At 38.0% G+C, this 15,806-nt stretch overlaps 1 protein-coding gene across 1 annotated transcript in view; it reads right to left on the bottom strand.

The window, feature by feature from the left end:
• Window positions 1–11,638, bottom strand: part of tusc3 (tumor suppressor candidate 3) — an 85,851-nt gene extending 74,213 nt beyond the window's left edge. The window contains exon 1 of the mRNA XM_037765095.1: window positions 11,485–11,638. Within this exon, the coding sequence (XP_037621023.1) occupies window positions 11,485–11,589 (105 nt within the window). The 5' untranslated portion in view covers window positions 11,590–11,638. The remainder of the gene's footprint in view (window positions 1–11,484) is intronic.
• Between the last annotated feature and the right edge of the window lie 4,168 nt (window positions 11,639–15,806).

The following is a 15,806-nucleotide window of genomic DNA, read 5'->3' as shown; positions in this document are numbered from 1 at the left end:
CACTCACCAAATGTGAGGAAAAATCTATGTTGGTATATAAAATAAATGAGTTAAGCCTTAAATTGATTGACCATGTTTTGGTCTAGTATGTGGCGGCACATTGCCGGAGTAGATCAACCTAAAAGAAAAAATAGTTATTTTGGGCCCTGTCTTGAATTACTGACTTTGGCTAACGTGAGACATCCATATTGGATTACAGGCACTTGTAGCAAGTGGGGCATATCAGGGCCTTCAAATAAAATCTGAGTTTCTAAAATCGTAAATACAAACTCGGTAATTACAAGGGCTGTAGCGGCTCGTGCATTCGTGCTGAACTGTCACGGTATGGGGGCCACGGTCTGGTGCACACAGCTGCATGCAGAATATGACAGAGAAATGACTGAATGGTGGTTAAGTGATTGAATGACTGACTGGCTGCATAAATAACTGCATGAGTAACTGACTACCTAATTGAGAAAATGACTGACTAAATGGTTAACTAGCAAAAGAGAGAAGGACATTTCAGAAAGAGCAAGCGCCAATACCTCTGATGAATGGCATTGAGAACTTAATGTTCACAACAACAAGGAAACACGCTGCACTTCTCTCAGATTTAATAGGGCCGGCCGAGAAATTAGCCTCAGAAATGTCAGCAAAATGGCAAGAGTTAGGAGGAAGGGACAAGGGGAGGGAAGAAGAAAGCAAAGAGAACAAGGGAAGGATCTGATGGAGGAGGAAATTAGGGAACAAGGTAAAAGAGAAGAGAGAAATCATTTTGTGACAACACATGATTATAGAAATGTCAAAGGGGTGCACAGAGAAGGGTGGTTGAAAGAAAAAAGTACCAGGGAGGTGACACGGGAAGGGAAAGGGGTGGACAAGGGGATGTATGGAAAGCGGGAGACGGAAATCCTTTTGCCACTCAGAAAATTTGTTATAGAAGTGTTGGAAAGGGGAGGAAAAAGAGGAGGAGGAGAGGGAGGAATAACAGAGGAGGAAAATGACTTGGGAACACAGGCCATCAGTCATCGGGAAAGCAGGCCTGACACTACCGCATCAATAATTCAGATGACTACGGCTAATGAGCGAGATCCAAACAAATCACCCCTGAATTTACTGGGAGAACATTGAAACATTTCACTGCGCAAAATATGGCACCATTATAGCTGCAGTTTGGGCTGTATTGGCAACACACAAGGGAAACGGGGCTGGATACAATATTCATCTCTCTTGAACCCTTGATTCATTCACATTCATTTTCATGAGGAAAAAGGGACAATGAGGATGCACTGGCATGCATACATGCATAAAAGAGGAAAACCAAAAGGAAAAGACCCATTTGGCAAAAGACATAAATAAATGCGGAAATAAACAAACACTGTGATAAAGTAGGTGGAGGAAAAGACGCAATGAATGAAAGGATCATTTGTTGTCTCTGTGAGAGCGTTGACGGTGGTAATGGCTGGAGTGCAGGAGACACACGGAGATGCAAAGACGAACCCAGATAGAACTATTTGGTAGCACTAAGCCTGGATCAAACCCAGTGTGGTGTCTGGCATTAGACAGATGACTGTAACTAACACACACTTACACACACGCAGGTAAACGCAGTAAACAGCTTCCTTCCTCCCAACTCCACACACTGACAACAGCACCTACACAGCATGGGACAATATTCAAACTACAATCTACATTCCCCACACAGCATGATAACTGGCACTTATTTATGCAGCGTGGTTGTTTAATGGCGACAATTAGTGGGGAAAAGGTATCTTTTCTCATGCAGTACCTGTGTGTACTATAAAATCCATGGGCAAAGACTGTGTAAACTGTGAGCTATGGTTTATTCTCTGATGAACAGGCAAGACAGAAAATTAAAGCTGCCCCCTCTTAGTCAATTGGACAACTAATCGGTTGTTTGGTCTTAAAGATGTTTTAAGTCGATTAGTAATTTTTTTATTTTTCATGCAGAATGACTTATTTATAAGAAACCTATGAGCACATCTCTGGTAAACACAAGATTCAAAGTGGTGCTTTTATGTGATTCTTTGTGGAGAAACTCAGTTTTAGCGATCCATTGATTAAATCAACTAATTGATTAGTCAACAAAATCGCATGAGTGTTCTCATGGATTGGAAGTAGGGATACTAATTTGGATTTTTTTTTCTAACCGATAGCCAACCCTGGTTAACCGATTCTTAACCGTTAACCGTCAAGATTAGTGCATTTTTGATTTTGCAACGATAAGCCGATGCACAAACAGGTTAAATCTATCATTTGTCACCAGATGCAGTGTCTGCGCAAAACAGACAACTGAGTCCCCAGTTCACCCGTCCGGGAGAGTTAGCAGCCACGGTGCTGCGTGCATTGTCATGGACACATGCAGCCACTTTAGTCTCCATCGCATCATTTAGTTTTGCTCCGAGGTTGTCAGCTGTTTGTCTGCCTGGCGTACTCTTGACAGTCCGGCGCAACATTAGCGAATGTCCGACAGACCATGTGTGTGATGGCGAGAATGAAGTTATCAGCAACGTTATAGCTGTGAACGTGTGTGTACAGTTTATTTGTCGGTGATTAAATGCTGCAACTCCTCAAGACCCAAACCAAGCTCCCATGTCTTGCTTGCCAGCCACCTACTGATTGAAGTGAAGGAGGTTAGCCCTGGCGTTAGCAACAACAATGGCTCAGTCTCACTTAAGGTGGGCTGTTAAGGTGGACCAGCCATTCTCCTTTAAGTGACAAGCCGCTCCTCTGAAATTTGCTTAGCTTTTTATTTTTAATATTTCTTTTAACCATTTAACCGTTAGCATTAATTGGTTTAAATTCTTAATGTCAGCTAACAGTTAAACGGTTAATTATTAACATCCCTAATTGGAGGGCTTCCAGCGCTCCTTGTCTCTCCAGATGGTTTAGGGAACTAGTCTCAGGGATACCGCTGGAGAGGCTTCGAAGCAACACACATGGTTTTCAGAAAAGAATTTGAGAGTACCTGGGGCCCAATTATTTGACACCTTAACCTTCCCATGGGTTAGTTTAAGTCCTTACTGCGTGATACCCAGTTTTGCTTTTTTCTAAAATATTTGATGATATAGGCTGAAACATTATAGTATTTATCTCTGTCCAGTCTGGCCTTTTGTGGTTGTTGTCTTTTCTACTATTTATTTTGTTCTGTCTTTGAACATGGGTTGTCTATGTTTATAAGTTTGTTTGTAGATGTTACTTTCTGTGTGATGAAAATTAAATATAATTCACAAAAAAAAAAAAAAGGTATTAGTTGACTACGAATTTCTTTGGTCGAGGACAGCCCGACAGAAAACCAAGTCAATAGTGCTTACACAGTGTTTGGCTTCATAAGCCCCAGTCTAAACTCAGCAAGTGGCTCGGGTTATGCCCTGAAGGCCCTACCCGGTAGTTTATTGCGCCTCTGTGTGCAGAGGTAGGCTCTTATTATTCCGATCCACTTATTACACTGGTCCCTGGGTGTGGTAGCAAGCCCACTACTTTGAAATCTCTATCTCTCTGTAGATATATAACTCTCTAGATATATAATTCTCCTTGCCTCAGACCTGCTGCCCTGGACCTTTTTTCTCTCCTTACCTCCCCTGACTCCACAGGCCTAGGTATAGGAAATGCTTACATTGGTTCTTTCTTTGTGCTGTAGTCAGCCTTAAGACAGAAACACAACACAAGCTAGATATAATATCTAGCAGAGCTGGGGTGATGAACGAGGGGGTATTGAAGGGATATAAATATTCTTTCTCTCTCCATGATTATTTCTTCCACTCCCTGAGGGGCAGATAGCAGGTTTTAAAAAGGCAGGGGTCCAACACTGCTGCCCTTTTTTCATAATTTTGTATTTCTTTAAATTTATGTATTTCTTCCCCCATGTCTGTCACAATCTTGATCAACTCAACTTTCTTCTTTACTTCTCATTTTCTCAGACTATTTTAATCTGTATCTCTCCCCCCACCTGTACATGTATCTTGATTAGGAAAATAAGGAAAATGAAAACGTCCTGTGCTTTCCTAAACATTAAAGTTTCTAGGGCATAAATAACAGTGGCCAAAAACTGCCACTATCAGTGTTCTGGGCTCTGGCTCTGACAGTAATACCATATTCCATCTGCATGATACACCACATCTTTGCTGCAATACTACCAAGCCAACCCACTCTGCCCTCTAAGCAGAGCTAAAGCGTGACTGTGCCCATCCTCAACTGAACCTTACTGTCAGTCAAATGATTTGCCAAAGATGTAATTTCATGGTGACGGGCCAGCTACCCTGCTGAACTGGTGGTGTCCACACGTGTGTGAGCCACAGCTGCTGCTCCTGTCAGTCCTTTACTTCCTGCTATTACTACCTTATTTCCACTATTAAAAGCCGGCACTCTATTAATTATGGAGCCACGCAAGTCACTGCATTTTCCACAACACTGTCCTGCAAATATTTCAGAATAAAAGCAAATGAAGGGATTCTGTCCACAGAAAATGCTAGAGGGCTTTTATTTTGAAATAGAAACACCAAGGAGACACCAAGCTGGGTGATTTTGATTTATGGATTTCAACATGATTTCCCCGTTGATAGCACCACAGCAACACTAAGCAAGTAAACAATCAGGCCTTTATTATATTCCACACAGTAACATTGTTTCATTCACTGTGATACGAGCGCTGGTGGGGAGACAGAGCCTTGAATATGAGACTATTCGGTGCAGTCACCATATCAAGTTGTTTCATTCATGAGCTGGCGTAGACGCAACGTGTTGTTTCATTATTGAGGAGGTGCCATCACCTACGGTGTAGCCTACACAGTAAAAAATTTTTTGCTTTGCATGTCCTGCAGGATTCTCTTCTACATTGCTGCACAGATAGAAACGTGAGTTGTAATGACGTCCAGTGGTGCCTCCTTACTTAATGCCTTTGTTAGATTTCACGAGATTCCCAGCAGTGTTTTGGTCCCATTTGACTTTGGTGTATGACAAAGAATTTGTGAATCAACATTATGGAATCAATTTATATTACACAACTAAACAGGGTTTTATTAAAGCAATTGTAACCCCTGAATTACTGGAAGGCTTTTACATGAAGCACATGCAGGCAAAGATAAATTAGCCACCAAGAGCTCCTTACTTGAGAGAAGATTTAAACTGTGCTCCAAAAAAGCATCGATAATAGGAGTATATAAAACAGTTAGGCTCCTCTCTGTTATATGATCAGTGACACTATAAGTCAACAGAAGTACACCAAACAACAGCCATTCCTACGTAACATTCAAACTGAACCCGAAGCCTGGCATTAATATTTAAATATCAAAAGTCTCTTCTGCTCTCTCTCCCAGCCCCTTCCCTTTCTCACCCTCTCTCTACACTGCAAAGGCAGACTAAAAATGCATTAAGTGCACCGGTGAAATAAAGACACAATCTATTCTGCCATGTAGCTGTCATTCTAACCACAAAGTAACCACAGAACCAAGGAGAGGAAATGAGACAAGGACAAACAAATAAACAATGCTTTGAATACTGACTTAAGATTTAAATACCAATGTAAAAAACACATATTGGAATGTTTCAGGACAGCTTTAATTAACTTAAACCTTTAGCCCTACTAGGACAAGACGAAGGGCAGTGAAGGAGAGCAGAAGTTGGTGACATGAATACAAAATGCTGCTTCACCATTTCGTCCATTTCCAGCTAAATAAGATCTTCCTCTGCCTCTTCCACCTCCTCTGCCATAGCCCCAGGCAGGCAACTGGGAAAGAACATTTCTCACATTATAACCCCTCAATATCTCTCCTGTGGCTCGTTGAAAGTATGTCTGTCTGTGTGTGTGTGTGTGTGTGTGTGTGTGTGTGTGCTAGTGTAGCGCGTGTGGCTATTTCCTGTCTGCTACTCGGTACAGAGTCAAACAGGATGTACTCAAAGTTAAATGTCGTTAAATGACAAAATACTGAACTAAATGGTTTAAAGATAGTGGCAATGTCAATGGCAGAGAAGCAAACTAATAACAGCTGGATACATTTCAGCAAGGTGGTAAGTGATTGAGAAATGCTCTCCCTGTCACTAATTAGATAACGCTGAGGTGTCCTTGAGCCGGTCAGTGCCTAACAGCAGACTGTGGCTATAATAGGCAGCTCCCTGGTGTCATTTTGTGAATGTGAATCAAGGCATTACTGAAAATAAGCACTGATGTCAGCAGACTGTCCCCTGAGTAAAACATGTTAAAAAAAAAATAGGAGATTATTCATTAATGACTGTAAAATTTAAGTTTTAAACTCCTTATCGCAACTGCTGAAGATATTGTAATTTTGCTTTATTCATCCACAGACTGAGACTGTCGGCTTTTTCCCCTCAAAGCTTTGACAGACAGATATTTAAAGCAGAATGTCGGTCAAATGAATGAGAGATTGGAATCTTCTTCAGTGTTGAAATATGAACAGATCTGGCACCAAGAAAATGCCTAAAATTACTGTGTCTAAGGTAGAGTTTACCTGTCTGCACCATTTAACCATATAAATATAAATAGTCTATTTGCTCACAGGTGAGAATAGTCACATGGCAGCTATTCAGCTATTTACATCCGGTAATAGTAGTAGTAATATAGAGAGCAACAACGTACATGCAAGGAGTAGGTTGTGGTGGATGAATGGGTCAAAATGCAGGACTTAAACCACGGAGACCGAGGTTCCTGTCCCATTATTATTTTGTTTTTTAAATTATTATTTTCAGTTTTCAGTCGCAGTTTGGTTAGGTTTAGGCAACTAAACTACTTTGTTCGGTTTGGAAAAATATACATTCAGTACATGCAGTACACACACACAGTATCTAATGTGTGCCTGGGTCAGGTGCAAAAAGCATTGTTAGCTTCTGACACCTTGGTGCTAATGCTAATAAAATATAGTGGCCTTTACCTGCGTCATCGTCCCTTAGCTTGTTGTGTTTTAATTTGCAAGACATAATTGTATATATACACATACGTCGCATCTTCATAAATAAAGTGATTAAAATCGGAACATCTACATGATAGTCTCAAGTGCTCATATTAATTCATGTGCACTGTCCCTTCTTAAATAAAATAAGCACAAACATAAAGTAATCATAGCTTTACATAGGCCTAATCATTTAAACTGTCTCTAAAACTCATTTATACAGTAATAAGAAATGAATATGGCTAAAGATGCTGCTGTATTATCAGAGAAAGTCACCTCTCCTGAACGTTAACTTTACAAGTGTGCCCTCATTTTTGCACAGCTTCACTCCAATGGCTGTGACACATTCATTACACATACACCTTGCAAGCCATCAACATTAGTGATAGAAAAAAATGAAGTGTTTACAGCGAACTGGAGGGCAAATATGTCAGTCTCAATTATTCATTCAATCTCTCTCTCATTCAAATGGCTTTTCGGTGGTTAATCTGTCCATTTATTCATCAGTTTAGTCTTCCACTCAGTCAGCTCTTTCTTCATCCATTTGTGGACATGTTCAATTCCTTATTCATTCATTCAAATATTTGTTCCCACTTGACATGTATTTGCCCATGCATTCCATCATTTATTAATTCCGCTGTTTGTCCACTCAATCAATTTTCTATTCATATGCTAAGTCAGCTCCAAGAAAGGTGCAGATGAGGTGGTACAACAGTGAAGTTACAACAGCAGCACTGTGAGTTGGTTAACAGTCCTTGGTCTATAACAAAATATTAAAACAAACCGAGGCTGCCCCCATCTTTTAGGGATAGTAGTGGGCTTACTTTTAAAGCTAGTGAAGTTACTGTCATCATATGAAACTAGAAACCTAAGGAATTCATTGGTACCAAACATGTCATACTAGCTTGAAGAAGGCTGAATAATGCTCTAAAGTTATGCTAAATTTTGGCAAGGAAAACCAGGCATGGCGATTTTCACAGGGGTCCTTTGACCTCTGAACCTCAAGATATGTGAATGAAAATGGGTTTTATGGGTACCCACGAGTTTCCCCTTTACAGACATGTCCACTTTATACTAATCCCATGCAATTTGGGGCAAAAAACATTTTGTTTTTTTTGCATGCAGAATATATTTGTTGTTTTTGCCTATTCTAAAATGGTGTATTTCTGGTGTGTTCTTTATAGTATAACAGTTTTCCTAAAAAAAAAAAATTTTAATCGCAATATATTGCTTGCTTACAGTATCGCAATATATTGAACCGTTACCCCAGTATCATGATATGTATCATAACGGCAGATTCTTGCCAATACACAGTCCTTGACACAATGCGACGTCCAATACAGCAACTTTGTAACATGAATGCTGTATTTCTACGGTTTATCTTGCGATTGTTGTGATAACTTTCCAGAGTTGTAAAATCCCGTCTGTGAGTATTACAAACAGCAGTGTTTTAGAGTCTGATAAGCCTTTAATCGCATTAATCTGCTACTTCAACTGGACTTCCTGGAGTATTTCATTGTATCACCAGCATCAAAACAACACGCCCCCATCAACGCAGCGGCAGCCACCAACGTTGCTTTATCGCAAGGCTGTTTCCGGTCTGAATGTCTGCTAACAGTGCTGTCAGGAGCCATGCGGGATGTGCCCCACAGTGTGTTGGGACTTTATTGCCAAACTATGATGAGGATGCATGATTTTTATTTAACTTTTTTGACTGTGTTCAAGTCACAAATTATGCTCGTGTTAGATGCCAGCAAAGGCACAACATGTGAGTCACACAGATAAGACCTGCTCTGCAGGTGAGCTGCACTGATTTGGACAAAGGCCACAAATAATACAGTTTGACAAACGAATCTCAGTCTACATGAGATGGTTGAAAACTCCTCTTGTGCCAAAGTGAAAAAACAACACTCAAATGAATAGTATAGTATATGTCATAATTATGGGTAGTAAAAATGCATCTGTAATAATGTTTAGTATTTTTATAAAGAAAACATATCTAGACATAACAAAAAGCAGGAGGGACCAGCACATAACTAAATAAAAATAATGATGCTGTTTCATGTCACCCCATAAATATAGCCTACATGATAATGTATTAGCTTGTGAAAGATATTGCCTTTGATTTAAATCGTTTTGAAAGGATCACAGCATGCATGAACTGATGATTAAATCAGAGTAATAATCACAAAGAATCAATAAATTGCACATTGCAGTTCATTATACACTCATGTTGCTGTAAAACAGCTAGAACTTAATCTATAACCGATATAGTACACAATATGTGTGATAATACTAGCAAGTCATTAATATAACCAACAACGTATTTAAAAGTTATTTCAGTCGATTGAACACGAAGCAGGTGAACTGACACAGTATGTTAGCAAACCGCAGTTTCAGCTCAGTGACAGATAAAGCCACAAGCGCATCCGTTTCACTTCCCTGTCATCTGAATTAACACCTACACTACCACGTCAATGAAACAACCACATGTAGGTCTCTGACACTAAAACCAGCAGTAGTTATAGGCTCTTCCGGTGCACTAGAACAACCTAATTCAGCGAGCATCTCAGCTATCTCTGTGGTTATTATGAGATTCTCGCCAGCATCGTCTGACGTCACCAGTAAGCTACCGAGAAGTAAAGCACAACACTTCCTGCACTTACGAATTTCAAAATAAAATCCTTACTGGAGACAAAGCAGCAAAGATTTGGAGTAACGATATTGAAGCTAAAATATTATGAGTGTCTATGTAAACACATAGGGTATTTTAGTAGTGCCCCCAGACCAGGGGTCTGCAACCTGCGGCTCTTTAGCTCCTCTCCAGTGGTTCCTTGTGGATTTATAAAAATGGAAATGAATAACTGTTTTTTGTTTACATTTTAATTTTTAACTATCATTGTTGTAGGTCTATGGTACGACGGAGTATTAGGGCCACATTGAGGGGAAAAAAATAAATCTGAGATTTCAAGAATAAAGTCATAGGTTTACGAGAGAAAAGACGTAATATTACGAGAATAAAGTCATAGGTTTATGAGAAAAAAGTCCTAGTATTATGAGAATAAATCCATAATATTATAAAGTAGTAATTTTACGTGTTATTTTCAAATTATGACTTTATTATCGTAATATTACGACTTTTTTTCTTGTAAAGTTATGACTGTATTCTCGTAGTTATGACTGTATTCTCGTAATATTACAACTTTTTTCTCGTAAAGTTATGACTTTATTCTCGTAATATTACGACTTTTTTTCTCATAAAGTTATGACTTTATTCTCGTAATATTACGACTTTTTTCTCGTAAAGCTATGACTTTTTTCTCGTAATATTACAAGTTTTTTTCTTGTAAAGTTATGACTTTATTCTCACAATATTACAACTTTTTTCTCGTAAAGTTATGTCTTTTTTCTCGTAAAATTACAACTTTTTTCTTGTTATATTACGACTTTTTTTCTCGTAAAGTTATGACTTTATTCTCGTAATATTGCAATTTTTTCTCGTAAAGTTATATTACAACTTTTTTTCTCGTAAAGTTATGACTTTATTCTCGCAATATTACGACTTTTTTCTCGTAAAGTTATTACTTTTTTCTCGTAATATTACGACTTTTTTTCTCGTAAAGTTATGACTTTATTCTTGTAATATTACGACTTTTTTCTTGTAAAGTTATGACTTTATTCTCGTTATATAACGACTTTTCTTCTCGTATAGTTATGACTTTATTCTCGTATTATTACAACTTTTTTTCTCGTAAAGTTATAATTTTATTCTCATAATAATACAACTTTTTTTCTTGTAAAGTTATGGCTTTATTCTTGCAATATTACTATTTTTTCTCGTAAAGTTATGACTTTATTCTCGCAATATTACGACTTTATTCTCGTTTTATTACAACTTTTTTTCTCGTAAAGTTATGACTTTACTCTCGTAATAATAATAAAAAATTTCTCGTAAAGTTATGAATTTATTCACGTAATATTACAACTTTTTGTCTCATAAAGTTATGACTTTATTCTCGTAATATTACAACTTTTTTTCTCGCAATATTACGACTTTTTTCTCGTTATATTACAACTTTATTTTTGTTATTATCTTTGTCCCTCACTGCATTAGACTTATATACTATATACTTAGACTATAAACTGTGTTACCTTCATCACAATGCTCAAATGTTTTGCGGCTCCAGACAGAATTTTTTCTTTTGCCTAAAATGTCTCTTGATAGTAAAGGTTGCTGACCCCTGTTATAGACCAAATGGACTTTTTACAGAATACTGTAGACTGCACATTAGCTACGCTTGTCATATTATACAGTAAGCTAACAAAGCTTAATCATACAGGAAAGAGTTAATCACAAAAAAGGACAGCTTGTAAACAGTGTCTCTTTCATCTACATCACACGAGGCTTTTATTGTCCCCAAACAGTGTTTAACAGAGCGTTGCTCCGACAACACTTCCGGTCTATCCTAACTGCTGTTCGCTAGCTTTAACGGTCGACAGCAGGTTCAACTAATACTCTCATTTTCATTAAACAGCTCAACAATATTCGCTGAAATTTTCATATAAATGGTTGAAGCGTTACCTCCTTCTTCTTTTGTCCTCCCCCGGGCGGCAGACATAGCAGCAGGAGGAAGAAAACAGACAAGACCGGCAGGTTGATGGAGGATTTAGCCCAAAGAGACGCCATGGCTGAAGGATGCTCTGACTGCGAGACACGTCTCCGCCAACTGATTGGATGCTGAGTCGACCAATCAGCGGACAGAGATTTTTAAGTGCGGAAGCCTCTGGGATTTGTAGTTTTTTTTACGCTCACTGGAATTTACAAACACACTGCTTTGTATTCACATCTAGATGTCATATTTATTTTTCAACTCTGCAGGAAGCATCTATTAGGAACAATAACCTGATAGTTTCAGGTGGAATTTCATTCATTAATTTCAATCTCACTGTGCAATATCATTTTCCACTTGTTAAATTTTGTTACTTGTCTGTTTATTGTCAATACTGTATATACTGCTACTCACAAAACAATTACAGTTTATTATACATGTATGTTATATACTCATAATATACTTACTAGAAAAATAGATATTATATTATATATTATATAGATATAAATGGATCACATGGTAATATATATTTTTTTCAATGTTTATAGTCATTCCCAACAGCCTTTACTGGCGCAAAATACAGTATATCACAGATCTGTGGTCCCAGTAGACCACAACCAGCACTGCTCCCAGTAGACCACTTACACTTACACACCAAAAACTGACAATAACCTGATATTTTCAGGTGGAATTTCATTCATTCATTCATTCATTCTCACTGTGCAATATCATTTTCCACTTGTGCAATTTTGTTACTAGTCTGTTTATTGTCAATACTGTGCATACTGCTCCTATTTTTATACTTCCTTCTATTTAAATGGTTCATATTTTGTTACACTTTGTTTAGCTCTTTTCTTATTTTGTTAGCTGATGCATCTTGTTTTTTGCACTAACCCCTTTGCTGCTGTACACTGCAAATTTCCCCACTGCGGGACTAATAAAGGAGTATCGTATCTTATCTTATCTTATAATTATAGCCTAGGCCTTACCAATACGCCATTTAATATTAATACACTGCATACTACTATGCAATAATTGACACTTATCATGGCATCCTGACCTGAACAGTGTATTGAGAAAAGAGCATGCTAGTTGTAGTTGTAGATCTCTACAGTAGCAGAATAATGGCAAACCCCCAAAAAAGTGCAATGGATATCTATGAAAAAGCCCTTTGTCACTGATGATTAATTATACTGATTTTAATGAATAAGTAACTGGATAAAATTAGGCACTGTCTCTGCAGTTGCAACATGGAAATTTCTTGTTTTGTGGTTGGGCTCCAATGCAAAAAAGAGCAATTTTGTACAACAGACAGGTTATAGGCTGCATTAAAAATGCAGATGTAATTTAAACCTGCAACATTAGGTTGACTGATCCTGTTTATGAACCAGGCTTTCCAAAGCACATCAGCTATCAGACAAAGAATTATATCGATGTTTATCTGAAGTCACTATACAAAATGATCAATAATATTTTAATCTACATGCTACCATAATTTAGTTTACTTCATTTGTTATTTTTCCATTGGGAATGTGTTTCAACACTTGAAATGAGTCAGATGGCTGAGTGAACATTTCCCCCTGATTAAGTTACTGCTCCGCAGCTTGGCCTGCTATTTGTCAAAAGTGTGAGCGAATGTGACACCTGAACCGAGGACTGCAGAATGTGTCTCTCTGTTTCTCCCTCTCGTATGTTCTGGGAGTGGTGAGATTGTCGCAGACACTTCATAGAGTTAATTGAGGGGGACAAATGATTTATGTGAAATCATTGAGGGTGACATGTCTCCCTGTCTCCCCTTGAAATTACACCTCAGCACTTTGTGACTAATGTAATGCAGTACATTAGCTTTGCAATAAACATTACTATTACCTGTGAAAACTTTAGCAGTGGTGACTAAATCTTTGATTTCTTTGGTTTGTTTGGGGTTTTTTTCATACTACAATTGTATGCAGATGCTTTACACATTTCAATATAATGCAGTCTAATGCAACACAACAAGAAACTGCAGCTTCAACAAAATGACTATAATGGCCTGAAGAAAGGAGGTTAAATGCTCTTCAACCGTTTCACAAGTAATAGTAGGCCTTGTAACAGGAATCAAAACTTGATCCTGATGAAGATGCAGTTGGCGTCGAGACGTTAGTCTTCTAATAAAGTTGATTGCCTTAAATCTGTGTGCTCCAGTGTGCTTTGGTCCTGGTCTCTCAAATCGTTCCTGTGACTTTATGGCTTTACAGCTTGATATAAGGATTGCAAAATGAAATGCTGTTGTAGCCCCCTCCACGCTGCACAGAAAATGTATAAACAGATTTTCAAATATTTAAATTAGAGTACAAATAAACAATAAAATAGGCAATAAAATAGAATAAAGTATACAAAAGTAGCACTAAAGGAAGCAATAAATTATATTTAAAAGGAATATATACAGTACAGTTACACACACACAGGCTATATATACACACACACGGAAAATATGTAAATTATGATATAATACAAAGGATATTGTACTGGATTGCATCACATTGGACATGGGTTTCTACTTCCCCGGCCACTTGGTGTAATTCCCTGGCTCCATCCCAAAGGCAAGCGAGAGGAAGTGGCTAATCTAGTTTACTTTGTTGCGAGCTCTCTGTAGTGCAAAATAGCTTTTCTGTCTTTTAGATTGCCTGCCTACTCAGGTGGTACACTCTCTATTGATGGAATTCAGCCCTTAGCCACATAATATTACTATCAGGTGGTAAATAGTGTTGAAAATGCACTGATACATCTTTTAATTAAAAAAAAAAATACTAATAAAAATAGGCATTTTCTTTGGAGGGTGTTAATGGCTTGACGCAAAAGTGGTTTGTTGCAAGGTCTAATGACCTGCTGGAGGAAACCAATGCTCGAGAATCTTCTGCTAAATGGTGGCGAGAGCAATACTTTTGGAGTGAAACTGAATGGCATATTAATAAGACAAGCACAAATTACCAAGGGATGAATGAAGTGATTATTTATGTATGAAAGAAGGAAGTCTAGTCTAGTCTAAAAATTTCACCATCTCTGTCTCTCTCTCTCTCTCTCTCTCTCTCTCTACCTCTCTCTCTCTACCTCTCTCTCTCTCACACACACACACACACATTGCTGAAATGAAACGCATGTTGGAATATTAAAGCCAATGCACCGTGAAACAATCAGTACATTTTGCAGTCTTGTTAAACCACAGTTCATTCGCTCTATAGCAACTCCATCATGGAAACATCCCCAGACTTGTTGGGCTTGGTTGGTTGCAGAATTTGAGAAATGATTCCCTCGGAATTGCCTTGCATGGTTATTACGTAGAACTGAAGTTGCTGAACTAACGTAAAAGGTCACATAAGTTAATAAGCTGTGCCACAGATTGCCTCTGGTAAACGTTTTGTTTTAGGGATGGCTGCTCAGGCTGTTTTCTGAATTAACTGATGCAGTATGTGTGAAAATAATTAAAAATGTAACACTATTTCCCAAATCCCAAGTTGACATAAAATGCTTGTTTTGTCCAAAACCCAAAGATATTCAGTTTACTGTCATAGAGGACTAAGAAAAGCTAGAAAATATTCACATTCAAGAAGCAATGGCCAGTGAATATTTGGCAGTTTTGCTTAAGAAGTGACTTAAACGATTAATCAATCTTTGTAATTGTTGCAGATTCATTTTTCTATTAATCAACAAATTGCATAATAGACTGATCGTTTCAAAACTATAACTGCTCTGATAATTCAGCTGTCATGGAGAGATAACAATATGGAGATGTTCACAAAGTGTTTATTCTCCCAAAGAAAGATGTAGAGAGACGGTTAAATTCAGACAAAAATAAGCATTTGTACTGAATCATTCATCAGACCACTTGATCAAATACACGTGGCACGTCATGTCTTAAAGTGTTGTTGAGTTATTCTGAAGTTACGTCAGTGACGTTTGTGACATGTTTCCGTACATTGTTTCTGTATGTATTTTACTTAGTTTACGTAGTTACTTTAAGCCCAACCATGATGTTTTTCCTAAACCTAACTAAGTGTTTATGTTGCCTAAACATAACCGCTACCATCTCACAGTAACAATGTGGCATATAAATTAAAAGTGAAAAGCTAAAATGCGTTATTATGACACGTAGAATGTCCTTAAAATGTTGTGCTATTTATAAGCCTTCCCATGAGATCAGGTTTGCTTCTAACATATCACTAACTTCCTCATCTCCATTTCCACATGCATCCCCTACGTTCTCTCAGATTAGCTAATGCTAATGCTAACCAATAACTTGCAAGTTGCTGTCAAA

This window comes from Sebastes umbrosus, chromosome 3 (genome assembly GCF_015220745.1).
Source record: "Sebastes umbrosus isolate fSebUmb1 chromosome 3, fSebUmb1.pri, whole genome shotgun sequence".
Lineage (NCBI taxonomy): Eukaryota > Metazoa > Chordata > Actinopteri > Perciformes > Sebastidae > Sebastes > Sebastes umbrosus.
The sequence above is the reverse complement of the archived record's forward strand: the minus strand, read 5'-3'. Positions and strand labels throughout refer to the sequence as shown.